The 25,071-nt window shown below is 53.2% G+C and overlaps 11 protein-coding genes across 11 annotated transcripts; 2 read left to right on the forward strand and 9 right to left on the reverse strand.

Annotated features, from left to right (window-relative positions):
• Positions 1-518: 518 nt before the first annotated feature.
• AYL99_00547 (hypothetical protein) lies at positions 519-2,202 on the forward strand (the record flags this gene model as incomplete). The annotated part of the gene is made up of 2 exons (XM_018832063.1): positions 519-698; positions 787-2,202. 2 exons carry the CDS (start codon positions 519-521, stop codon positions 2,200-2,202), a joined length of 1,596 nt encoding a protein of 531 aa, XP_018697942.1.
• Positions 2,203-2,627: 425 nt separating this feature from the next.
• AYL99_00548 (hypothetical protein) lies at positions 2,628-3,029 on the reverse strand (the record flags this gene model as incomplete). Its single annotated transcript, XM_018832064.1, has 1 exon — positions 2,628-3,029. The coding sequence occupies one exon, from the start codon at positions 3,027-3,029 to the stop codon at positions 2,628-2,630; it is 402 nt and encodes a 133-aa protein (XP_018697943.1).
• Positions 3,030-3,863: 834 nt separating this feature from the next.
• AYL99_00549 (hypothetical protein) lies at positions 3,864-5,040 on the reverse strand (the record flags this gene model as incomplete). Its single annotated transcript, XM_018832065.1, has 3 exons — positions 3,864-4,085; positions 4,148-4,573; positions 4,627-5,040. 3 exons carry the CDS (start codon positions 5,038-5,040, stop codon positions 3,864-3,866), a joined length of 1,062 nt encoding a protein of 353 aa, XP_018697944.1.
• A 660-nt stretch (positions 5,041-5,700) lies between these two features.
• On the reverse strand, positions 5,701-6,711 carry AYL99_00550 (hypothetical protein; the record flags this gene model as incomplete). The annotated part of the gene is made up of 1 exon (XM_018832066.1): positions 5,701-6,711. The coding sequence occupies one exon, from the start codon at positions 6,709-6,711 to the stop codon at positions 5,701-5,703; it is 1,011 nt and encodes a 336-aa protein (XP_018697945.1).
• Positions 6,712-7,848: 1,137 nt separating this feature from the next.
• AYL99_00551 (hypothetical protein) lies at positions 7,849-9,318 on the forward strand (the record flags this gene model as incomplete). The annotated part of the gene is made up of 1 exon (XM_018832067.1): positions 7,849-9,318. The coding sequence occupies one exon, from the start codon at positions 7,849-7,851 to the stop codon at positions 9,316-9,318; it is 1,470 nt and encodes a 489-aa protein (XP_018697946.1).
• Positions 9,319-9,905: 587 nt separating this feature from the next.
• Positions 9,906-11,059, reverse strand: AYL99_00552 (hypothetical protein; the record flags this gene model as incomplete). Its single annotated transcript, XM_018832068.1, has 2 exons — positions 9,906-10,254; positions 10,311-11,059. The coding sequence occupies 2 exons, from the start codon at positions 11,057-11,059 to the stop codon at positions 9,906-9,908; spliced, it is 1,098 nt and encodes a 365-aa protein (XP_018697947.1).
• A 357-nt stretch (positions 11,060-11,416) lies between these two features.
• On the reverse strand, positions 11,417-12,117 carry AYL99_00553 (hypothetical protein; the record flags this gene model as incomplete). Its single annotated transcript, XM_018832069.1, has 2 exons — positions 11,417-11,954; positions 12,023-12,117. The coding sequence occupies 2 exons, from the start codon at positions 12,115-12,117 to the stop codon at positions 11,417-11,419; spliced, it is 633 nt and encodes a 210-aa protein (XP_018697948.1).
• A 2,168-nt stretch (positions 12,118-14,285) lies between these two features.
• AYL99_00554 (hypothetical protein) lies at positions 14,286-16,171 on the reverse strand (the record flags this gene model as incomplete). The annotated part of the gene is made up of 5 exons (XM_018832070.1): positions 14,286-15,102; positions 15,158-15,300; positions 15,404-15,660; positions 15,841-15,871; positions 15,989-16,171. 5 exons carry the CDS (start codon positions 16,169-16,171, stop codon positions 14,286-14,288), a joined length of 1,431 nt encoding a protein of 476 aa, XP_018697949.1.
• A 651-nt stretch (positions 16,172-16,822) lies between these two features.
• On the reverse strand, positions 16,823-17,365 carry AYL99_00555 (hypothetical protein; the record flags this gene model as incomplete). The annotated part of the gene is made up of 2 exons (XM_018832071.1): positions 16,823-17,074; positions 17,135-17,365. 2 exons carry the CDS (start codon positions 17,363-17,365, stop codon positions 16,823-16,825), a joined length of 483 nt encoding a protein of 160 aa, XP_018697950.1.
• A 3,579-nt stretch (positions 17,366-20,944) lies between these two features.
• On the reverse strand, positions 20,945-22,609 carry AYL99_00556 (hypothetical protein; the record flags this gene model as incomplete). Its single annotated transcript, XM_018832072.1, has 1 exon — positions 20,945-22,609. The coding sequence occupies one exon, from the start codon at positions 22,607-22,609 to the stop codon at positions 20,945-20,947; it is 1,665 nt and encodes a 554-aa protein (XP_018697951.1).
• A 389-nt stretch (positions 22,610-22,998) lies between these two features.
• AYL99_00557 (hypothetical protein) lies at positions 22,999-24,615 on the reverse strand (the record flags this gene model as incomplete). Its single annotated transcript, XM_018832073.1, has 1 exon — positions 22,999-24,615. One exon carries the CDS (start codon positions 24,613-24,615, stop codon positions 22,999-23,001), a length of 1,617 nt encoding a protein of 538 aa, XP_018697952.1.
• Positions 24,616-25,071: the final 456 nt, after the last annotated feature.

A 25,071-nucleotide genomic window follows, 5' to 3' on the forward strand; every position in this document is an offset into this window, starting at 1 on the left:
CGCGTCTTGAGCTTCTCTAGGACGGCACACGACCCCTCACATATGGTCCACTTTCAATCAACCTATCCAATGACCCCGATTACTATAACTACTTCTTGCAGAGTCTCCGCGCGGTCACGAGCCGCAAAATCTGGGGAAAGGGTCAAAAGATAGCTTCCGCTGATGACACGGAGGTCGCATTCCGGTGACATGCCGTGGATCCGTGTCCTTATCAGGCGGGTCGCAGGCATAGCAAGGACATTTGTCTCCAACATGCCGTGGTGCCCCTTCCCACTCCTATACTATCGACCAGTATCGGATAAGTGGACTGCTACCGTTACCCCGGTGGCGAGCTGTTATCTTGATGTTGCGAACTAAGGTCAAGAGATAGACGGGTTGATGTCCCATTTCCCGAAGACAAGACCATTGCCATTCCCACATTTAACTGAGGTTTGATACCGGCTCAGCTATTTGTTTGAGCGAAGACAGACTTGTAGGGCGCACTTCTTCCAGCAGCGTGTCTGACATCAAGTGCCACGATGTCTTCAAGCAAAGTTGACTCCAAGGGTGAAATCACCAACGTCAAAGAGGAACACCATGCCGAACTACTGGAGAAGTCGAAGATCGCTACTCACAATGAGCACTCATTGGGAGTGATCGAGGCTGTCAAACTTTACCCGATGGCGGTCATCTGGGCATCGATCTTTGCTTCTTCCTTGGTAAGAACTACAAACCTCCAATACCCGTCTACCTGTTTGGACAGTGCAGACAGAACACAAAGGGCACCATTCTAACAAAGAGCAATAGGTCATGGTCGGTTATGATTCAGGGTTGATTTACAGTTTCTACGCCTTACCGGCATTTGTCAAGAAATACGGCACAAACTATGGGGGCGACATTGGCTACGAAGTTTCCGCAAAATGGCAGAATGTCCTCGGTATGGGAACGCCTGTGGGCCAGTTCCTTGGGGCATTCACTGCTTCGTGGCCGATGGAGAGATGGGGCCGAAAGAAAGTCTTCTGGGGATCCCTCTTTTTCAGCACCGCCTTCATCTTTCTCCAGATGTTCGCCAACGACATCCACACCTTGGCGGCAGGGGAATTCCTCGCGGGTATTCTCTATGGCACCTACGTTGTTTTGGCACCGACGTATGCGTCCGAGGTGTGTCCCCTGGCGCTTCGCGGTATCTTGAATGCCGGCATGAACCTCGCTTATGTTATCGGACAATTTGTTGCTTCTGGAGTCGGCAAAGGTTTCTCGGAGAGGACTGACCAGTGGGCGTACCGAATCCCATTCGCCATCCAATGGATCTGGATTCCAGTGATTGCTCTCGGTCTCTTCTTCGCGCCGGAAAGCCCTTGGTGGCTGGTGCGCAAGGGTCGGGTCGACGAAGCTGAAAATGCTTTGCGAAGACTTGCTCGAGAATCGCCCAAAGTTGACATCAGAGCTACACTTGCAAACATCGAGGCGACTACCATGCACGAAATCGAGGTGGAAAAGGACACAACCTTCCTCGAATGCTTCCGGGCGTCGAGTCGCGCTCGCACCGAGGTCGCTATCATGGTCCAAATCTTCCAAGTCATTACCGGCATTTCCCTGATCGGATATGCGGTTTACTTCTTCACGCTGGCCGGCCTACCTGTCAGCGCTTCTTTCGACATGGGCGTCGGCAACACTGCCATCGGCTTCGTCGCCACTTGCTGTTCGTGGGTCTTCATGTCGTACTTCGGCCGACGGACGATCTACATGTACGGCGTGGGGTTTATGGCGGCGTCTCTCTTCGTCATCGGCATCCTGGACTGTGTCCCGAATTACACCTCACACAAGGGTCTAGCTTGGGCCCAAGCTGCCCTGCTCGACATCCTGACCTTCCTGTTCCAGGGCACAGTTGGTCCCATCAACTTTGTCATCTTCGCCGAAATCGGCGCCACGCGTCTTCGATCGCAGACCGTCGCTCTGGCCACGAGCAGTGGCTCCATTGCCCAGATCATCATGACCGTGGTGGTCCCGTACATGCTCAATGCGTCCTCGGGCAACTGGAGAGGCAAGACGGGATTCTTCTTCGGCGGGCTCAGTACCATTGCCACCATCTGGTGTTTCTTCCGCCTGCCCGAGACAAAGGGACGCACGTACGAGGAATTGGACATTATGTTTGAGGCGGGCATCCCGGCAAGGAAGTTCAAGGATTTCCAGATCTCGGAGGCGCGAGAGGGGGATGTTTGAGGGCTTGTCCAGGGGCATTTGCAGGTGATCCCGGTACCATGAGGATATATGTTGATACTCAGAGCTGGGTGTCAGTTTATGTTGAGAAGGAGTGTCTACATGTAATGTACTCAAGACCGTAGTGTGGGCAAGGGCTCGCTCTATAGTCTAGACAATACGAGCGAATGTATAAAGGTTCACACCAATTTTACGTGCACTTCTCTACCTAATTGACCACATCTCCTGTCTTTCTACCTGGCTCTCCCGTTTTCTCCTCCAGCCACTTTGTATTTCTCCATACCATAAGCCCTGTAACGCGTCTTCCGTCTGAGTGGCCAGCCCAATGAGAGAAGTAAACACCTACAATCCAAAAGACACCCAGCAAGCATCCGCCCGCCCAGCTTCCCACCTCCATCGACTCCTGCAGCGGCGGGCTGGGAAAGCCATCAAAACTCGCCTCTCCGAAAATCCACCACCATGACCTCCTCCACGACGCCCGTCAACGCGTCGACCCCGAAGCTGTGATGCACGGGGTCCTCGCGGACATACCAGTCGCGATCGTGCTGGGAGGCGAACTCGAGCACGAAGACGGCGTGGAAGCCCTTGTGCAGGTCCTCGACGCTGACGTCGCGGCCGCCCGTGAAGGAGCGGATGTAGGGCTTGCGTGTGCGCGGGGACAGGCACCGCGTCTGCAGCGCCAGGAACTGGTGCGAGATGTCGGCGCGCGTTGACGCGGGGATGTGGGCGTAGAAGCGGAAGTGGACGACGTGGAATATTGATTGAGGATTGTTGGTGTCAATGCTGGTGTCTGTGTCGGTGATGGGAGGCTCGGGTGTGATGGAGCCCATATCTTTGCTGGGTTTTCGTTGTCCTCGTCCTTCTTGTCGCCGTTGCTGTCGAGGTTAACGGGTGGTAAAGGTCGTTACAGATGGTTATGGATCATTTAGTAAAGAGGCCAGGCGTTAAGAACTGCGACCCATGGACTAATTTATTGAGCTCGGATGACAGGAACTGATTGCCCCTGTGAGGACACAGATAGTATCTATGTATGACTTGCTGTACCTCTGAAGAGACTGCATTCCTGTACAAGAAGAAAATCCCTACATGCATGTATGGTTGTGTAGTGGACGTACCTGCAACACAGCCCCGTACGTACACAGGAGGGTCCTCACTCTGGCTACCGGTGGGCGACGAATGGAGCCTTGCATGCAGCTCAGACGAATCACGCCAACAGTCGAATCAATTGGACTGCTCAGGTCATTAACTTGCCTCTCGAATCCAGAAGGTGAACCTTGCCTCGTTTTCGCGACGTGGTGCGGGCAAAAGTGCGTCGTTCTCCGTGGCTCCGTGGTCGATCCCGGCGAAGGTAGGGCGCACGGAACGGGACTGGATGGTTTACCGTTGCATATGGGAGAACGACGGCAAGTCAGGGTAGTATTCGCTTGGGCTACTTGAAGAGTGGATACTGCGCTGTTGATTATCTAGTCCAAGACCCTAGACGTAACTACTTCGACATGATATGCGAATGATCATATGTGGATTAATCCTATATCTGGTCTAGATGCGGGTTCCATGGGGATTTGATGGAATGACTAACTACATCTTACTGCGTGATACCTCCTCCACCCGTCTACCATCCTTCTGCTCTATCGAAGTGTGGGAGTGAGATACCAGGATCACTCCTAGCACTTCTGCGGTTTCCAATTTGGTATCGCGTACGAGTTATTCGGGGTGACCATGTTGAAGGTTCCCTCCCATTTCCACGCGTGCAAGAACCAGCCTACATTGTTCTTCTTAAAGAACTGGCAGTTCGCATCGTATGTTTTCCAGAACGTCGTGTACTGCGGCGTACCGATATCTTTGCTTCCCTGGTGCAGAACGTTGAGCTCCCAAGCCCATTGTGTCTGAGTGCAAACTACATGTCAGCCTTGTAACGACGCTGAACGATGAACAAATAGCATCTCACCTCAGAGATCACAAGGGGAACAGGCGTGTAGTTCTTGTACCAGTGCACTTGGTCACTGATATACTCCCATGATCCAGATATGTTATATCCGTGATAGTACGGCATAATGTGTGCATGGACAAAGTCGCTTTGCGGAAGGATTTGCTTCCCGGTAGGGCCGAGACCCGGGGCTTGACCAGCTGTGTAGTTACTGCACATGATCCCAGGACGGTCCCAGTCTTCGCTGATGCCGACTGGAATGCCGTAAGGCTTTACAGCCGTCTTGAAGTTGGTCAGGTCGTTGATGAAGTTGTCGCCATCGTCTTGGTCGCCAATTGGCTCCGTTCCGAACTCAATACTGTGAAAGACGTAGGGTGCAATATCCTTGTAAGTGCTGTTTGAGAGGATCTCAATGATGGAGGCGGCGATCTTCTGCCAGTATTCAAGCTGTGGACAATGCTTAGCGGACAGCTCGACACTTGTGAGAGCTTTAAACCTACGGGATCCCCGTTCAGAGGCCAGGCGACTTGGGCAACAACTCCCATGTCGTTGGCAACAGCTGCCTTGATAAGGTTCTCCCAAATGTAAGTGGTGTAGCAATATGGCAAGTAGACTCTGACCAAGCTTGCACCAAAGTCACGTTTCTGGCGTTGCAAGTCTGCGTTGATGCGTTCGAAGCTATCATCGTAGCATTCTCCTTCCATAGGATAGGAGAAGCCAAGGAAGCCATAGGTCATAGATTGAGGGCACCACCATTCCTTCCTCGTCACGTTAGGTGCTTGGAGCGAGCCGTTGAAAGAGGCACTTCCAAAGGGAAAACAGTTCGCATTCTGACCTCGAACTGGCGACGCAGCGGGAAGGCCCCAGGCGCCACTGGTAAGGAAAGCAATAACGTATATCACGGCCGCACGCATTTTGTTGTTTTGATAGACTTACTTGGCGGCGTTCTTTTGGGCTAGCAATGGGCGGATATGAATCTTTTGTACTGGCTGGCTGCTACATCTTGGAGCCTGTACTTCGTGATGGATAGTCATATTGTCCACGGACGCCCGTGAGGATCTCGCCTGCAGTTAAACAGGCCCCTCTTGTTCTGTTTGAGCTCGATACCGGAAGACATTCCAGTGTAACTGCCAGCAATTGCGCAGGATCCGGACGATCATTGCGGTTCTGGGTATAACGGGTGGACGGCATGGTTTACCAGGATCGGCGTTTCCAGTAAAGGACGGAGGAGATAGTGATGGAGACGAAGAAGGAAAATGGTCATTTAGCGTCCGGGAGATGGCGTTGAGGTTCCGTGCACGTGATACGGAATGAATTAGTGATTCCGATTGGCCACATCCACAAGGCTTTCTGTTTGCCTTGTATTGACATTTGGGACCATTACCTGGCGAAGGGATGAAGAGAAGGTCAATACAGGTGAGACGTGCAGCCCACTATATATTCTACTATAGAATGTGTATTGGAGACAGCGAATTTCGAGAGACGACTCTGTACACAGACGTGTCAACGGAGAGTCCCTTATTGCTCAGGAAGCCGAAGCCCTTGTAACAAACAGCATCTCTTTTACCGCACAGCTAGAATATTTCACCTTCGTACGTCATCTTCTCGACATCGCTGAAATCATGCGCATCTCTCAGTTTCTCGTACTCTTCCGGAGGCAGCTCAACCATCAAAGGTGTGATGCCCTGGCCCTTGGTGCCGTGGATAATGCGCTCAAACACGCCTGTCCCTGCGGGAACCCGGAACTTTGCTGTACCGTGCCACCAGCTGGCAGAGAAGCCCAAAGCGATCATGAAGCGCATGTCGTCAGACTTATTGCACACTCCGGCATGCCAGAGTCTCATGTCTCGGAACAAGATAGAACCTTTTTTCACCGTAGGCTGAATGCCCGGCAACGTCTTTTGTCTCTCGGCGATGTACTCGTCTGTGATGTGGGTTTCCCCTTTGGGACCCGGTGGTGTCTGGGCCTCAGTGTTAAAGTGATGCGTTCCGAGCCAAATCTCCGTGGAGCCATTGGCCGCGCTGGCATCACAGGTATAGACATTGGCAACCACATAGAAAGGTGCCGGTGGGTGATTGCACATGGCATCAGAGTGTACAGGCTGCCTCTTGACGCCGTTAGGTAAGGCATTGTTGCCGCTGACCATGTTCCACGTAGCGTTCGGTCCAAGGTAAAGGTTCACGGCATGGAAGAGAAGCTTGTTGAGGTAGACGTCGTCGAAAAAGTATTTTGATGGCGTCAATGGAGGGCCTTGTTGAATGTTCTCGGCGCCAAAGTTCTTGTAGAGGTTCTCTTTGCTAAGTTCTTTCTTGGTGTCATCGACCATGAATTCGTTGATGACATCGAGGTGATCTGGGTTGATGATGTCTTTGAGAATTACCACGCCGTCTCGGTGCATCCCAGAGAGAAACAATTTGATGTTGGCGTCATTGAATTGGCCAGCGGCCTTTTCCTCGGGCGACGGAGTGACCTCGACAGGAGTATTGAGATGCTTGGCGGGCAAGGCTGGCATATACTCGTTCTGCGAGGCCATCTTGCCGTGCTTGGGCTCAGTCGTCCCATTGATGGTTCCGTTGGGCGACATCGTATCGACACAAAGGTAGTTTCTTGTACAATTCTCTGTTAGGCCCGTTCTATTAGATGCCAGGAACACAGGTTCCTCGGAAGTGGTCTTGATGATATTGATATAACTTCACCACTCAGCCTTCTTCCTTGCTCAGCCAAGCATTAGAAGGCAACAATTTGCTCATCGACCATAGCAAGACTTCTCTGACTGACATACAGTGTCACATTTCCGGGAATTGGGGTCCGGACACATGACCCGCGGTATCATCTGGGACACGGATCGAAATTGTGCAGTTCCGTGTAGGATGCCATCTGCATCCATGGAGTGGAGCCTCGACTTAGGACTTGCAGGACGGAAGCAACAGCTATCATTGTCTCCAAGATGTGGAACAGATCGTCGTGATGACAATCTCGAATGAAGGAAGGAACAGAAAGGTGGGAGAGTTGAGGGTCGAAGGTGGAAATTAGCCGCCTTGGCTAAGCGACGCGACAGCGAAACTTCTGTCACCGACCCGTATCTACAACATCCCAAACCATGAAGGCTTTCAGTTGAATGACTCAAGCTAAGCTCAGTGATCCCTAGGAGCCAGCTTCAACCCTCTCCAGATCGTGTCACCGGTGGCTGGTCCAAAGGGTTTTGCAGATCTCGCAATTCGTCAGCTTAACCACAAACAACATTGCTGGCAAGGCCAGGTCTCGCCTTGGGAAGACAAAGGTCTGTGTTTGAGGTAAGGCCGAGAACATGAACAACTAACACAGGAGCAAGCACCTCTATACAAGACTGTGAAGGGATAATCATGGGCGACTGGCCTGGGCCGCGCAAAGAATGTGGCACTTCACCCGTGCTCTCTCCCCTTGCTTCTCCCCCTTGCGTCGAGGTGGAATAACCAGCTCAAGGGGCTGGAAGTCGTTCAGTAAGGCGATCTCATAAGACAGAAATCCTGTCCATGTGCTTGAAAGACTTGCACAGTTCAATGGAATTGCCATTTCTCAAGCTCGGCGATTCTCCCGCCCTTCTTCTTCTTCGCTAATCACGAATCCACTCCTTCCCGAACGCAGTACAGTACGTACTTCTGCGCCATTTCGACAAGTCACATACGAGGAATCCAAAGAAGCACCGCAATCCCCTTATTCAAGCCCCGTCAAGCTCTCCAGCATGGAGCAGGCAATTCCACTCCTCGACGACCTCGACAGCCCGTGTGAAGGCAGGCCTCCTCCGCACCATGGACTCGGCGTTCCCGAGCGCCGGAAATCTCAACGATGGATCCAGTTCAAAGCCTTCTCGTCACGCGTCCTCATTAGCCTCCTGCCGACATACATCCAGCCCGGTGGCCGCTGTAAGAGAGAGGAACTCCATCCCACCGCGTACCTCGACGCGCTGCGCGGCTACGCGGCCCTGATCGTCTTCTTCTACCACGCCTTCCCGCTCCCTAGCATGTGGCTGTTCCAACAGCCGTTCTTCCGCGTCCTTTTCCGCGGTGGACCGGGTATGGTGGCCGTGTTCTTCGTTATCTCGGGCTACGTGCTCAGCTACCGCATGCTGAAGACGATCCACAACAAAGACGCGGCCAAACTGCTCGATAGTCTCGCGTCATCGACCTTCCGCCGGTGGCTGCGGCTGTACGGGTCGACGGGCGTGGCGACGTTCATCGCCATGGTGCTGACGCGGCTAGGCTGGTTCTGGCCGCACGCGTCTGACCGGAAAGACACGCTGCTCGAACAAATCTGGGACTGGTTCCAGGACTGGCTCGAGTCGAGCAGCCCGTTCGTCAACATCGAGGGCTGGGTCCACGCTGGGGTATTCCGCTCGCGCTACCTGTACCAGATGTGGACCATCCCCGTCGAGTACCGGGGTAGCATTGCACTCTTCATGTTCTGCGCCGCGTCCTGTAAGCTCTCGAGCCGGTCCCGACACGTTTTCTTATGGCTGGTGGTGGTTCTGTCCTACTACTGGCGGGCGGTCTACATCGCCGAGTTCTTGGTGGGCATGTTCATCGCAGACCTGTCGCTGATGCGGCACCCCGAGCGGCTCGGACGACCTCTTTTGCCGTGTGCTCCTCCTCCTCCTCCTCCTCCCGCTCAGGACAACAACTGCATCGAGAAACCGAATCCCTCCCCAGCCTGGTGGCGCCGCGCCGCCTTCTCCAAGATTTTCTGGATCTTCGTTTTCACGACGGGCTTCTTCCTCCTCGGCCAACCGGACGACCCCGACCGTAACCCGGTGATCCCGTACCCGTGGCCGTACCTCCTGCGCCTGGTACCGTGGTGGTATGGCGAGGCAATGTACACGTTCTGGGTGAGCGTCGGGGCGGGCTTGCTGGTGCTGGGGCTGGACCACTCGCCGACGCTGCTGCAGGTGCCGCTGACGTGGTCGTTCTCGCAGTACATGGGCGAGCTGTCGTTCGGTATCTACGCCATGCACATTTTGGTTGTCGAGAGCCTGCACAAGCCCGTCCTCGAGCCCTGGCGCCAGGCGTACCTGGGCGAATCGGCCGCCGCGTGCTTCGTCAGCGAGGCCTTCGCAACCGCCGCCGTGCTCTGGGCCGCTGACTACTTCACCCGCGCCGACAAGACAGTGGTGCGGTTCGGGCGGTGGGTCGAGGCGCGGACGTTTGAGAAATGGTAGTCAGTGCCTTTTACAGCGATTATGACATTGGCTGGAGCGGGAACCTGGATTTTCTTTTTTAGTGTGAGAGTATTGTCCGAAAGAAAACACTTTCCACCCATTTTGACCTAGAGGTGTGATATACGTATATATATGTGAGTGTCTGTGTATGGCTGAATTTTATGTTTGGTGTCACTGGTGAAGCAGACATCCATGCATCCGTCTTCTTTGGGTCCCTCTCACGGTAGCGGGTTTGGGTATCAATTGTTGAACAGCGCTAGTTAATAGATCTTCACCTTTTGATTTCCTTTTCATAATGAGACTCCCCCCTCTCTCCCCCAGACCCCACCAAGTACATCGAGTATGCTTTCATCGCGTCGTCTTTCTCGTCTTTTGATCGTGCAACCGTTGTTGAAAACGGATCAAACGCAAAACCTCCCAATGCTTTCCATCTTCACCCCCCACCCCCCCTTTTTGAACGCGGATCAATTGTCCCCAGCAGATCAAGAGAGCCCAGATCAGAGAAGACCATCGTGCAACCCCCCCAAAAAATATCCTTCTCACGCATTCCCGCTCCGTTTACACCACGAAAGGCTGGAAAGTGCCCTTCACTCAGCGGTATTGGGTCCCCAGACGGTCTTGGCAATGTCGACCTCGAGGCGGATCTTGGCCCACTGCTGGTCCTCGCTCAACTCGTTGCCCTCCATGGTGCTGCTGAAGCCGCACTGGTGGCTGAGGCAGAGCTGGTCGAGACCTTTCGGGCAGTACTTGGCGGCCTCGCGAAGGCGCTGGACCATGGCGTCCTTGTCGTCGAGGGCACCCTTCTTGCTGGTCATCACCCCGAGCACGACGACTTTGTGGGGCGGCAGGTGGCGCAAGGGGCTGAAGTCGCCGGAGCGGGCGTCGTCGTACTCCAGGAAGTAGACGTCGACGTTCAGGTCCTTGAAGAGCACCTCGCTACGGGCTCGTAGCCACCCTGCGCGAACCACTGGCTGCGGTGGTTGCCCCGGCACAGGTGGATGCCGATGGTCATGTCGCGCGGCCGCTTCTCGATCGCCCGATTGATCAGCGTGGCGTACTGGCTGGCGAGCTGCTTGGCGTCGGCGCCGTGCCGCGTCTCGGCCTCGGACCGCATCTTGGGGTCGCACAGGTAGGCGAGATTTGTGTCGTCCAGCTGCACGAAGCGGCACCCCGCGTCGTACAGATCCTGCAGTTCCTCCTGGTACACCCGCGCCAGGTCGTCGAAGAAACTGTCCATGGACGGGTACGCGTCGAGGTCAATCGTCTCGCGTCCGCCGCGGAAGTGCACCATGGTCGGACTGGGAATGGCAACTTTCGACGAGACCTTGCCAAAGGCGCTCTCGCCGCCGGCCTCGGCGATCTGGCGCTCCAGGAACTTGAAGTCGTCCACCTGGATGGGCTTGCTGTGGCCGAGCTTGCCCGTCACGACCAGCTTCGGCGGTGCAAACCCACCCTTAGAAGTGTTGGTCGACATCATGTTCCCACGTACCTCGATGCCGTCCAGATGCTGGAGGAAGTCCAGGTGGAAGAAGGCACGACGGAACTCGCCGTCGGTGATGGCGCGGAGGCCGGCATTGAGCTGTTTGCGCACTACGTCGGCGATGTACTTGTCCTCGAGCTGCCGCAAGTCTGTCTTTGTCAGTGCTCCCGCCGCGACTTTCTCACGTGCCTCGAGGATTTCCTTCGGCCGAAGGAGGGATCCGACCTGGTCGGCGCGATAAACACCGGTTGGAAGTGGCATGGCGAGTCTGGTGTCCTTTTTTTATGGAGGGTCTTCGTGTATCTGGCTCGAGTGGTACAAATAGAGCAAGAGACTACAAAACATGGTGCAATTTTAGTACCTATGTACCGTAATAACCGTCTTATGGCCCGACGTGAAAAAATGGCATTTTCTGCAACTGCCGGGGGATCCACCGAGGCTCCTTCGATAGTTCAACGTCATCAGGCCTCCCATTGGTTGAGGAGAGACAAGGCTGTGATGGATGGGGAGTGGCAGGACTAACCAATCAGAGGGCGTCTACTCCTATCACAGCCATATCAAGTTGGCTTGTTGAGGAGGATCGTGGGGTCAAGCCAGGCACAAATGCCTTTGGTGCTCTCAGCTACATCGTCTTCCTCGGTAACAGTCACCAACCCCCATGTGAGCGAATTTTCCAGGGTGGAGGGCATGGAATAGAACAGTATAGCACAGCATCACACAGCCCTCAAAGACCCAGAAATACACCTCATCGGTCCACAATGGCGAGCGTGCTGACACGAAAAGCTGGATGGTCCGAAAGGCATTGCGCAGGAAGACTAGCGCCATGAGAACGAACAATGACAGCAGAAGGGTTCGGCACCGAACGGCATTCGAGTCCTGTCGGAAGAGCAGGTGGAGAAGGACACAGACAGACGCCCCGTTTGGCACCAGCTGCAGGAAGAGGCTCGCCTTAAGCAGTGCGAGAGCCGACCTCACAGTGCCTTGTGTGGCATCCGGGTTGAAGTACGTCGATGCGCCCTGGGCGGTGCAGGAGATGACGGCGCTGAAGAAGGTCCAAATGATGATGTAGGAGATAGTCGGGTTCAGCCGCGGCAACAAGTCCGCGATGATTGAAGAGCAGAGCAGAAATTTGAATAGCGGGAGGGTAAAAACGGGTCTGTTCGGAATTATCAGCACTCGATCCCTACCTGACTGTTTACCGATGCTGGGCACTGTTGAACTTACACGGCGCTGTAGAAAAGCCCTTGAACCGGCCTACCCTGGCCGTCTGCAGCTTGGTAGTGTGCGGCGACCTCGCGACAGATGAAGCCAGCCGTCATCACAGCGCATGCACAAGGGAGCGGCCATGTGTAGTTCCAGCACTTATGTGCCCTGGCCGGAGTCACAGAACCGAATCAGCAGCCGTAGTCGCTCAATGTACCATGTAATGTGTTGAAATGGAGAGACACCCACTTGCTTTGCCATATGTGCAACACACCAGAAGCTGCGAAGAAGACTGCAAACACAGCTGATGGTCCTGGTGCAATGTTATCAAGGAATTTGTTGACGTCGGCTGCGCTCCGATTTAGCAGTGCGGCTATCTAAGTGAATGTGCTAGGAGAGCTCACTTTTCATGATCAAGGTAGACGTTGCCCGCCGAGGACATCAATTGGAGTCGTAGAAGAAGAGACGAGAACAATAGTAGCGACAATACAAACAGCAATCATTGCCGGATGGGCACAGGACGGCTGTTATAAACCCATCTTCATCAACATACTCTTGTGAAGCAGTCGCGCTCTGCCATCATTCGTATTCGGCATGAAGTCGGCCTTGCCTCTACCATCACAAGGCTGACTCGCCTATCGTCAAAGACTTGCTTCCACATGTCCAATAGAAGGAATCGCGCATCTCTTGCAGGTCTAGCAAGAGAATTCTGGGTATCCATGGTCGACACCGTGCCATGGGCGAAGTGTGCCTTGTAAGTATGCCACGACGCTCTTCTCTCTGGCGGCATCCTGTGATTGGCGCGCAAGGGTGTTCGGCATGGGGATATACGAATACGGAGGACGACTGTGGAACCGCAGGTACAACGATTCAGCGGAAGAACTGTTGTTCCAGCGTGCAGACTGAACTGGAGCCCGGGGTTGAAAAGTGCCCGTCTCTCCGAGATAGGGTCGTCCTGCGAAGCGAGAGGCCGTACCATGTTATTGGCCGTTTACTCCGCAAAGACTTCCAGGCTTCTGCGGCACGCTCCGGCTTCACGTGTCGGACAGACGAAGGTATGTGTAGGATAGACGTCTTCCATGAACCTACACAGCAGCGGCGCAATTCCCCAGCAGAGACGCGCTAGATGTAATGAGGACAACCCAGAGCAGAAAATGATATGGTGATCTTCTGATGACAATTTCCACGAGAAACGGAAACCGTGTGCAGACTAAGCACTCCAAAGTTAATATACTTGTTTCGAGTCCGTTCTCTCGCCGTTGTGTAGGGCCCTTGCTGCAGTTAGGGCCCTGGGGAGCGCCCTGGAGAAGTAAGGGCAGGGTGGTGTGACCATTGTCGATCACGTCTAGTTGCGAAAGGCCGTCGGAATTGGACAACGGGGATATGTCCCGTCCTAGGCCTTCGAGAATCGAGATCTTTCAACGCTTGGCGGTAACGATTGTGAACCGGGCATCAGATGTCGCGTAAAGTATTGGCATACACACAGAACAAACCATTAGCCCTTGAACATAGGGTCCCTCTTATCCCGATTGGAAATGACATCCAACTCTCGCGTCTTGCCCTGGGTCATCTCTAGACGCGGACAGAAGTCCCCCATCACATAGGCTCTGACAAACTTGTCGTTAGATGCATGCTGCTTGGCAATATTCCCAAAACGTCCCCATTCTGCGAGCAGCCCATGGAATCCATGTCATCCATTCGTGACGGGACAGGACACGCACAAAGCGGAGTCCATAGTCCCGCCGCTCAAAGGCGCGAAACGTGGAGTGCGTGGAGTTCGCCGCCCACCGTCACGTCTGCATCGTCGAGCACAGATTGGTAAGAGGCCATGAGTGTGGCATAAGCACGGAGCGGCCACTGATTGACGTTCTGCTCGCAAGCTCTTGCTTGTGGCCCGGTCTAGAAGGATTTCCGTGATGGCCCACAGATCCTATCAGTGTCGTGACTTCGACGGTAGCTGGGAGGCTGGAGAAGTCTTCATCATCTCTATGTCTGTGGGGGGAATTGCGAGGCTTAATTCCGTTCTCGCACCTTGATTGTATATGATTCGCCGTTTGTATCATGTATATGGTTGTCCCAGGTCTTAACACAATGGCCATAGGCAAATTCCCGACAAAGATGCCTGAAAAGGCTAACAATGCTGTGGGTAGATTGTCCTCAACAGCCGGCATCCATTCGCAAAATAGATGCGCTTGATACCAGCTCAGTCGTATCACTAACTCCCAAACAGCCCCAGAGCTTGAATGAGGTTTTTAGATATATTCCGTCAAGAATTTTATAAGCGTCATGGGGAAAGTACCACGCTGTCGGGCTCTGCAGTCAATTGCAGATCGGCTAATGTCTCCATGTAAATGGCCGTAGACGCCGATGCTGCAGGTCGTTCTGGCAAGATATGTTCCTTCATCGGCATCAGCTCGAAGAGCGTCAACATTGGTTGCAACGCCCCAATCCAATCGGCGTATGAGTACGTCGCCGCAAAATGTACCCTCGCCTGCAGACCATGGCTCAGCAGATAGTACGGCGTGTCGAAGGCGGCGGTGTGGAAGATTAAGACAACATAGTAAAGAAGACCAATCTCCTTGTCCCAGAGGTTGTCCAAGTCGGTCTTCTGTAGTGCATCTCGGATGTCTTGAAGTATGGATGTGCCTCTGACGACGAAACGCCAGTGTCTGTTGCTCTCAACCGATCGAATCAACAGGACCGAGGCCAACCTGCATGCCTCGTAGACGTTATCGGCGGTGGAAGGTAAGTCAGGTATTTTAGAGGACGGCATGGCCAATATACGCTGGCCCAGAGACATCGAGATCATTGCATCGGCGGTAAGTTGTTGTTGTGATGAGCGAGTGTTTCGCCGAAGCCAGATTTTGACCATTGATTGCATCATCTGGAGGAGGAGTCGTAGATGCCCCCTTCTCGTTAACGGAAATGGATCTTCGCTAAGGTCTATCCGCCCATCGTAAAAGGGTGAATATAGCTCTGGGTCAGCATGAAGTCTTGTATGCCATCTGTCTTCAAAAATGTGCTCGTATTCCTGAAATGCTGTGCTGGGGTTCAGTGGAGGGGCGAGACCGGGCACCGGGATGTTGCACCTTCTCGAGATTCTGCGCTGACCGTAAGCCTTGGTAAATCAGCCCAAAGAGTCTCTCAGATGCTCACGCGATCATCATGATGATTCTCAACACGTCCTTGCAGAACCTGGAATCCTCAAACATATGCAATCTTTCTGCCTCTCTGATGAGAACTGCATACGCATTTCGATGGATGACATACTCCTCCGCCCCTGCAGGTTCTCCACGTACCTATAAGGTCAGCGATAATCTAAGCCGTTGCCGTTCTCAGCTGCCCCTTCACCTGTGCAGCTGACCTTGGCTACAGCGACAGAGAAGTTGAAAGCTCACTTACTAAAGCACACGTGGCAAGAGCAGCAATGGCAGAGATGCAGCTCATGATGGCAACTGGAGAGGACTGCTGGATAAGGGTGCGCACACGCTGCATGGCTTCCAACTTCAAGGCAGTCGTCGTGGATGACATTGACCTGGAGCTCAGGCCATCGAGGTGAACCGAACACATGAGCAGCATTGATGTGAAGAAAGTGCTGTTCTTGGTGCCCTCAGGCCATACGTTCTGTTGCATCCCCCTCTGATTATACACTGCGAAGACTAGACATGATGTTAGTAGGGGAATGGATCGTAAGGCCGGAATCGCAGAGCCAAAACCGGGGAGGGCAAAGAATTCACCATTGTGTTTAACCTCGTCCAGAATACCCGGTATGTGTGTTTCTATGGAAAGCTGTGGAAGGGAGTGAAAAGGATCGAAATGAGAACCAAAATATATGTTACCAACACGATTGCGGCGACGTCGTGGTAGGACCTGGGACTTCAGGATTAGATAAGCGTCATTCCTTGCGATTTGCTGTCAACAGCCAGAAAGCAGTAGTCACCACCCACTGGAGCGTCCTAGGTCTCCTGCACGAGAGCGTAGACATACCTGGCCAGTTTGCCGTCTCGTCCTATGCAGTTCTCGTGTAGTATGTGCTCTTATTTGGCTGATGCCGGCCTTGTTGAGAGCACCGTCTGCTCCCATCAACACGAACTCGAACCCAGAATCGACTACTGGCTTCTTCTTTGCGGCATCCCATTTGCTGGCTTGTCGAGGATGATCGCTCGCCATGCTTTTGCAAACACCAGATGCGGATAAGGTGGGATGTAAGTCCCGCTCCATGCTCGAATGGCAATAATATTCTGGATGCCCGGCTATTCTTCCTCGCAACTTCAAGGGGCCTTGCTGGCGACACAACCTGTTGGGATCAAGGCGAGATGTGCCCAGGAATATGTCCGTGACAAGTGATCATGACACTGGGAAAGGAAGCCAGGCAACCAAGCCATTCGCGAAACAGAGAGAGTTGCGGAATCGCTCTCCGCGCCCAGAAGAAGCCTCGGGATGCCAGCGGGGTGTTCAAAACCCAAGTCACAACCCAATGCGGTGCCAGTTCCTTCAGCTGATGACTAACACTCGAAGCCCAACACGTTATCCGTTGGTGAGAAATGTAGCCAATGGATGCGTGCCAGCCACGGTAGAGAGCCCCTACTTCGATGAAAGCTCCAGCGACCACCTTTTACCGCATCGGGAGCACTCAATCCACAGGCTCTGTCCCAGAAAGCCATGCCGAAAACGGTGTCATATTCCAAGTGCAGCTTCCTGGATGATAAAGGATGAACGATGCATGTAGCAGAGCCTTGAAGTAAGTTCTTGACACAATTAGCGGCATGTATGTATACATATAGGTTTAATCTACCATCTCAAGCAGAAAAACCCAAAGAATTAAGGGAGCAGCGGCACTCCAGTCTCCAGGGACCTCGACTGGACCCTGGCCAGTAACTGCTGGAATGTTCTGAGAAGGTGCTCATGCTCATGACGGAGACTTTTGTAAAGTCGTTCAAAGTGGTCTTTCTTTCCGGTCACTCCTTCCAGTTCCTCCTCCAAAGAGCGCAACCTGGCTTGCGCTTCTTCTAAAGCTTGCTGTTGGCGAACCCGGAAAGCCCTTTGAGCCGCTCGATTTTGCGCCTTCCGTCTCTGCGAGATGAAATATTAGTGGATTTCGTTGTCAACCTTGTCGTCAATGCCTTCACTCACCTCATTTCTGGAAGCAATTGTGCCGATGGGCTCGAAGGACGCAGTTATATACTCTGGGCTATTCGGTGTGCCATTTTGATGATCGGCGATACTCGGTGCCATTGAAAAGGTGCCGTGATTGAGATCGGCTTGATCCAAGCAAGGTAGACCAGTTGCATAGCCAGTCATGTCCAGGTTTGGAGGTTCTCCCAGACATAAGGTGGTGCCATGAGGACACTGAAAGATTTCCATGGTTGGGCTATTGATACTCGTTATCCTGGTGCTGGGCGACATTCCGCTCTGGAATGAGGAGCAAGCAGACACTGCAGGGCTCGTAGCAGGGAGGCCGTAGAACTCAGAACAAGTGCCACACTGACAGGGGGAGAGGCTCCCTTCTGACAGCAGTAGAGGTGGGTTTGGGTGCTGTGGTAAGGATGTTGTCTGTGTTTGCTGGGAAGGGCAGCCGCCGACGCAGGCCATTTGAGCGGCCACGCACATGAACGATGCCACTGGCCGGTCAGAGCGAGCGACTCGTATGCCTGAGGACAGTCTGCTCGTGGTACAGGGTCGACTCCCACAGCAGTCGGCTTTTCAGCAAGGCAGATTAACTTTGGTCTCCGGTTTCGTTTCCGTCCAGCGTTCGGGTCGACAGTCGGAGCAGCACAGGGAGCACTGTAGGGGCTACTGGAAGACCTTTGTCGAACAAACGGTTTGGGAGAATAATCGGCAAGTGAGATCAACAAATATGTGTTTGGGCAGTCGACCGAGCTGTCTGGGCAGGAAGGAGCCTCAAGGATAAAATGGATTACATCTTGCGAGCAGCGGAGGAGCAGAACAGTTTCCGACGGCAATGCCTTCTCATGTTATTTCCATGTGCTGCTAGGGCCCCAACATAAAGGCGACGAGTAGTGCTTGTCAGGTGGGAAGCATCAAGCGAGTAGATAGACGGACTCATGTAGATCAGGCCACTAGGTCGCCAAGTTCAGGCATTCTCCAGCCACGGGAGACCGTCAGGGCGCGGGAAAAAATCTTATACACAGTCAGTAGTGCACCGCGGAGGATCACCATATGTTACGGATTCAGCACCTGATTCGTACAGATCATGGTGGCCACCATCGACAAGAACGGCCTTGAAGCGGCTGATGAAATTTCGTCAGTTAGCCATATGCACGTCCCAACTGGGGCCCAGAACAACTGGGAGTGACAATGCCCAAGTATGCTGCTTGGCCAACACAGCGCCACTCGTTTATGGGAGATGCAACATTCCCCATTCAGGTAAATCGGCTGCCCTGTACATCCTGTACCACGATTTTAAGGCACTTATAAGCTTTTTCACTGGTACCTCCCCTGCATAGGCTTTGCCGAACCTTACCAAGCACGGAGGTCACAATATATCCACATGATCTGGAGGCTGTGGTCAATTCCCGCAGCCTTCCAGAAGTGTATCTTATTTCACGTGGTGAATCCCCACTAAGGATTTGAGATCTGAACGCCAGCAACGGTCTTGAACGAGTCTAGCATCGGCACAGTTGCTGCCTCGTCCAGATCCACCTCGATCAGACCTAGCCTAAGCCAAGAATGGCTTTTGCAAAATAATCATTTTCGTGGGATAATCAGCCCCAAGAAGTTGTGTTGGTAAAACTGGTGCACGCTTGAGAAGCGGATATCATGAAACCCCCGGTGCTCTACAGCCACAAATTTCCCTGGACGTTCACGCTCATTGTTTTCGAGCCTTGGCAGTACAGTTATCGCAAGACTTCTCTCTTGTGCAGTGCCTAACCGAAAGTCTGTCCGTTAGTTTCGAAGGCCAGACATGCCCAATGCCAGGGTCAACATCGTGTGAGGTTGACTGTCATGCCACCACGACAAACGGCGCAGCTTCGTGCGAGTCAGACTGGCGAGCTCTGCCCAACGGCGCTGGAATCTGCTGGTCCAAGAAGTTGGAAGCTGTGGCAGACCTCAAAGGCCCCCGAAAGCGACATCGAAGCGAGGTTCCTCCTCCGCTTAGTCAATCGACTGCAGTGGCAATGTAAGCAGAATTGGCAAGGCTGGCAAGGAGGGAAGACAATTAGGAAGTTCGTCCAGTGGCCAGTCGTGAGCAGCAACGGCTTTTCATCAACACATTTGACCAATCGCTTGTCATAAGATTCCCATCCTTTCTTGGCTCGCGGCTTGGGATTTCCGGTGCTCCAGTTCGCAACAATTTCGGCAGGTGGTGGTACCATCCGGACCCAGAAAAGCTCCCAAATAGGACGGAGGAAGCACAGAGCGGAGCTGGGGCAAACTCCACGTGCAATCGGATTATTCTGGAATTTTGCGGTCACTAGCCCTTCAATACAATGATATATGTCCTTCTTGCGACCTGGAGGACGCTGCCTTCTCTGGGAGGCAGTGGCTTCGGGCCAAAGCCACCGGATTTGGTGGTAGCTAGGTGTCGCTCCAATCAGTCCATTGCGCAACAGAATGATTGTGACATTGGGCAAGATGGCAAATCAACAACTCGAGGAATGCACCCAACAGGTAAATCAAAGTGCACAGGTGGGAACCGTGGATATGTCTCGGATACAACAATCGGAAGCCAGACTCTGCAACCGTAGCATTCACAGCTATGTCCTTGTGTAAAGGTTGCACCAGTCTTCAGGATGCCATTATTGATCCTCCCGAACACAATCCCACCTAGTCGCTACCGGAAATGAAACCTGGATCGCACGGACGTGCAACTGTATCGAACCCAATTAGGCAAAAGATCTTCCCTATGCGCGCACTTTGTAGAAACCTGGTGACACTCCGATCTTTGGACAGGTCATCAAGAGTAACCTGCGCCAGCATCACGTCCAGACGGGTAGGGACAAACGAGGCGCAAGAAGCTGCAGTCGCGGGAGGGTTCCTACAAGCCCACCCTAGCGAGCTGAAGGAGTCGCATGTGTCCTTCTGGTTGACATCCATTTGCGCCACGGAAGCCTAGTGGACTCAAATGTTCCATGGAAAACGTTGAGGTTGGTTCTTGACCGCTCTGTTTACCCTTGTGAAATAGTTTCCGTCCACCTCAACGGGTCTCCTGGTCAACAGGATGTCCTTGGCCAACGCCTCGTACGATACCAATCACGACACATCCACCTTGGAAGCTTTGGATACACGTGAGACAGGCACGGAGTGGCTCCCGTGGGTTGACGCTCTGTACCTGTTGTGCCGAGAGTTCCTCGATGACTGCCCGACCCAGCATATGAGTACTGCGACACTGACATAAAACGGCTTGAGCTCGTCCATGCGCTGAGATGTATGCAGCTAACGTCTTCGATGCAAACGCTGTATTACGAAACACGCATACTCTCCTTACATAACGAGAACTGTAGAGGAAGTGTGGTTGTGATGAAATCGTTGGCGAATCGCCTGATAGCCCGGCCGCATAGTCACCTTTAGCACGAGACAACATGCCCAGGGGCGGACGGCACTGTTGGATGTGTGGAGCTCCGGGGCTCGAAGATTGTTAGAGAACGAGCACCTGGTCCGTATTTTTGATTGTGGGTGCGCCGTTCTCCAGAAAGGGGATACGGATTCGCAAAGGTCAAGTCTTCCAACGTTCGTTGCCAACAGTTGCGAGGATGGTCTCCTTCACTTCGGTTATGCTTTATAAGCTGGTAGCCAGTACCTCTTTAGTTTACCCTGTGAAGATGATTGATGGCCCATGACGCAAGCAAACGCGTTGATGATTGATCTGTGAAGAGCATCATGAGAAATGACATAATAATCCTCGGACCCCCTGTGGGCCCTTTAGTCTAAAATTCGAGGTGAGAATATCGATGGAACCTTCGAAGCTGCGTGGAAGCTCATTTAGCCATAGAGAACCTCACAGACGCCACCGATGGGCACATCCATGACGGCATCCGTGCCCTCATTCCAAACGAGCTTCCAGTTTGGGTGCGTGGGGTAGGCTTCTTGCATATGATAATCGTGCTGCGTTCGGGCTAGATGCGTAGTCGTTGGGATGAAAGGATAACATGAAGGATAATGGGATGAATTAGCCGTGGTCCGGTTGCTGGAAAGAGAAACATTCGCGGAACCAGTAGTCGGTTGAGATTGGTAGTCCCAGGCCCGAATGTCTGATGGCGATGGATGCTCGATATTTGCTCGAGAAGACTTTCGCTTGCCTTTTTCCTTTGATCGATGGGATGCTTCGGCTCCAGCTTTGGAGGACTTCCTGCCTTTCCCACTTTTGGTTCCCACACTCTCCATGTCCCGCTCATGCCTGGCTCGCTCTTCAAGCTCCTTTACCAGCCTCTTACTCCCTCCCTTCCTAATTCGTCCTGACGCATCGAGTACAGCCACGTTTGCAGCAGCATCGACCATGCATTCCAGACTTGTCAATGGAAGAGTAAGGTATTCGACGTTATAGCTCAAAAGGGCAACATATATGAAGATAAGAAGCATGACAATCCAGGCAGGGATGGCGAGAGACCACCACCTGTTCGGATAATAGGTAATCCCGAGCGCGTGAAGGAAAGGAGATGGAAGATACGACCATAGAAGGTAGATCAGAAAGGCGAGTGTTGAAGCCAAGTACAAGACAAATCCGTAGTATTCGTACGTAGGGACTTTGGGTGATGTTGGCGGGACCGGGTTTGCGCGTCGAGCTGAATGTGCCACAGCTGCTTCAGTATCGTTAGGGGTTTCCACGTCGGAGCTGTCAGGTGTAGTTGGCCGAGTTGAAGCCGTTGAGCGGTTCAGTAAGGACGGAGGCCGGAGCAGAGAAGTAAGGCTGGGAGAAGGTGGCAGGGGAGTTGGTGGTCGATTGTAGAAGGGAGGATAGAGCGGAGGAGGGGGTGGAGGCGGGAGTGCTGTTGTTGACTGTGAGGTGTGTAGCCCGTCTCTCTGATGCTGCGCTGTAGAATGCCCCGATGTCTGGGAGAGCGTTGGCCGAGCAGGCAACGAACGCACACGGGACAACGACTCCATCCTTTCTGAAGCCGACGGTAAAGGCTCTCCAGCATCTGCACCACCATTTTGATCTTGTCGTTCTTCGTCGTAGTCTTCGTTAGAAATAAATTCTCCTTCAACCTCAACTTCGTCTCCTTCCTCTTCTGATGCCGAAGACTCCTGACGAGAGTAGTGCGACTCAAAATCGTCGTCGTCTAAGGTCACGCCTGCCACATCGAGATCGACACCGTCCTGTTCTAGTCCAATCTTTTCCAATGGTGAAGTTCTCCCCTCTGACCCAAGGACATCACTATACCCATCTTCGCTGACTTCTTTAACCTGAGCACCCAGTTCGAAGGCGGTTGCAGCTCGAGACCGTTGAGGGCTTGGTGTCGGCGTAGGGATGTCGCGGTCTGGGCCGATCATGCGAGGACCTGTCGGCGTGCGTTGATCATTGGGGATTAATGCGGTTGGGGAGGGCAGGTTTTCCAGGAAGGGTCGCAGGGTGGGCGGTAGTGAGTCCGATTTCGCGTAGGGTCGTGGCCCTAGAGCAGGGGAGCTTCCTCTGCTCTGAGGTGGCATATCTGGAGTCTCAAGAAGCCGAGTGTCAAGAGTCTGTTGCTAACGTTTGACGCGTTCCTAACTACCGCACCAACGAAGAAAGTGGCACTACGTCAATGAGGCCCCTAGTCACGTGAGAAATCTGGACAGGGCTGACTCAGCAGATATCAACCCGTAACCTGGAAATCAATTAAAAACGGCAACCTGATCGAACAGTTCGAAAGACAACAAAGTATTTTCGTCGCTGTGGCACAGAACATGTTATCCGAGGCCCAAATATCTTTATAGTACTATACTTTTATACAATATCGCTAATAAAATCCAGTTCATAACATCATCAAAGAGTACAGTCGCTCTCGTTCCTGGAAATGCTGAACACCATATTTCTTTTCCAATCCGGATCAACCCAGTCACCTTTGCCTAAAACCCTCCATACTCCGCAGGCCCAGTCCTATCTGACCTCCACTACTCGTCGCCCTGGTCGAAGTGAATGAGCCCGCACTACTTTTCCCAAGGCGAGGAGATGGCAACGGTGGAGTGGGGAATTGGGATAAATCGAATGGTTGCGGTTTCTTTGAAGTCACCAAGCCGGGGTTCGTCGGTACCGGAGGGTCATGTTTGGTCGTAATCTTGCCCAGTCCTTTGATGGCTTGTCCAATACTCTCACTTCGTCTCCGGAGCGCGGAGAAGGATTTCTTTCTCTGCATGGCGGGTCTAGTGGCCAAGGGATCTGAAGCTTCTTCATCTGCTGGGAGAGTCGGGAAGGATGGCAACGCCGTCATGTTGGAGCCGACAGATCCCACCATCGAAGCTGAAGCGTTGCGGGATGTGGCCGGGCGCGTGATCGAGGAAAGATTGCTTGAACTCGTCGACGCGATCGAATTTTTCATCACAGAATAAGCGTCCGCCGCCGATGTACTTGCAGTGGAAGGTCTGCTCATATGGCTTGAAGGCCGAGACGAGGATCGTGTGTGTGGCAAAGGGGTGGTCGCAGTCGTAGGCGTCTTGATGAAACTCTTGATACTGCTCATTCGTGCGTGGTTTAGTGCAGTCGATAACCGTGGCATGCTGGATTTCCTGTCGGCTTTGGACCTGGTTGACTCCTTCGTAGATAAAGGGAGTGATTCTTGACTCGCATTGGCGATGAGCTCGAAAGCATTCTCGGGTAAGCTTGGGACCTGGAACAGCGTAGCTTCCGCAGCGGGGAATCCAGAATGCACACTACTCATGGACTGGCGCTTCAGAGGCCGTTCTGTAGTTTGCGGCATTGTTTGCGACAAAGGACTCTGCATGGAGGCCGTCCGTCGTTTGCCTCGGTGGGTGAGGCTGACGATAGATATTAGTGAGGGACGAGATTTCGGTTGCTGGTAGGATATCGGTGTCGCAGTTTCAATGGGTGAGAACGTCTCCTCATTGTCGAGCTCGGGACTGAGAGCTTCGGACAGCGGAGAGTCGAGAACCACGGAGTAGCGATCGTATCTGAAGTCGGACCAAGAAGCCAGAGAAGCTTGGAGTAGAGGCTTCGGAGAAGGCGGCACGACGACATGGACGTCGTCCACCTCCAACTGCTGAAGCATCTCTTCATCATCGGGTATCTGAATCTTGAGGCCCGCCACCTGATCCGACCCAGACGAAGTTTGTTTGCCAAAGGCAGCTCTGTTCTGCGCCAGTTCGTCCGGCGTCAGAATGCTCCTCTCCGAAGACGTCTCCACTGACGACTCCCGATCAGAGCGCTCAGCGTCCATGTCGACTTCATCCGCAGAGTTCTGCCCGTCAGCCTCATCCGTGGAGTCCGATACATGCTCCGCCATATGATCATAGATCAAAATCCTCCTCTTATGTTCTGCGAGCTTCTCTCGGTCTAGGGCCTGTTGCTGCTGTCGTTCTTGGAACTTCTTCCTCCGAGCAGATGCAGAGCTCATCTTTCGGGCTTTGAGGACCTGGTCCATCTCGGTGGAGGGGTTGAGACCGGTAGACGGTGTGTAGAGGTCGGAGGATGGCGGTCTTGAGATGTTTCGCGGAGTCATACGTGGCACAACGGGCAGCGAAATCTGGAGAAGTTTAACGAGGTTCCTAGAGGAGGCCTGGCTGCTGGAGGCAGCTGTCACCTGGAACTCTAAAAGTAGCAGGATCTGTTTGACGGCATTGAGGTTGCTACAGGGTTTTCAAGTGGAACAGGGTCAACCCGGACACACAGATCTGGCCATCATACAGACACCGCCAGACATTCAAGCCTTGCCCGGTTTTGTTGGCTCAAGCGAACAAAAAAGACAAGTGCACGCCACGAAGGACCACTCGGGCGAAAAATGAGAGTAGACGAACAGGATGTTGACGAGAAAACCAAAATGTCCGACCCAATAAAGAGAGTAGCAGGCTACCTGATTGAGCGTAGAGACAACTCTATCTCGCAGAGGAGAGAGCCGGAGAAAAAGGAACAGTGACGATCAGGTTCTCCAAGCGAGAGTGAAATTGCAGGAAGCCTG

This window comes from Fonsecaea erecta (genome assembly GCF_001651985.1).
Source record: "Fonsecaea erecta strain CBS 125763 chromosome Unknown Scaff1, whole genome shotgun sequence".
Classification (NCBI taxonomy): domain Eukaryota; kingdom Fungi; phylum Ascomycota; class Eurotiomycetes; order Chaetothyriales; family Herpotrichiellaceae; genus Fonsecaea; species Fonsecaea erecta.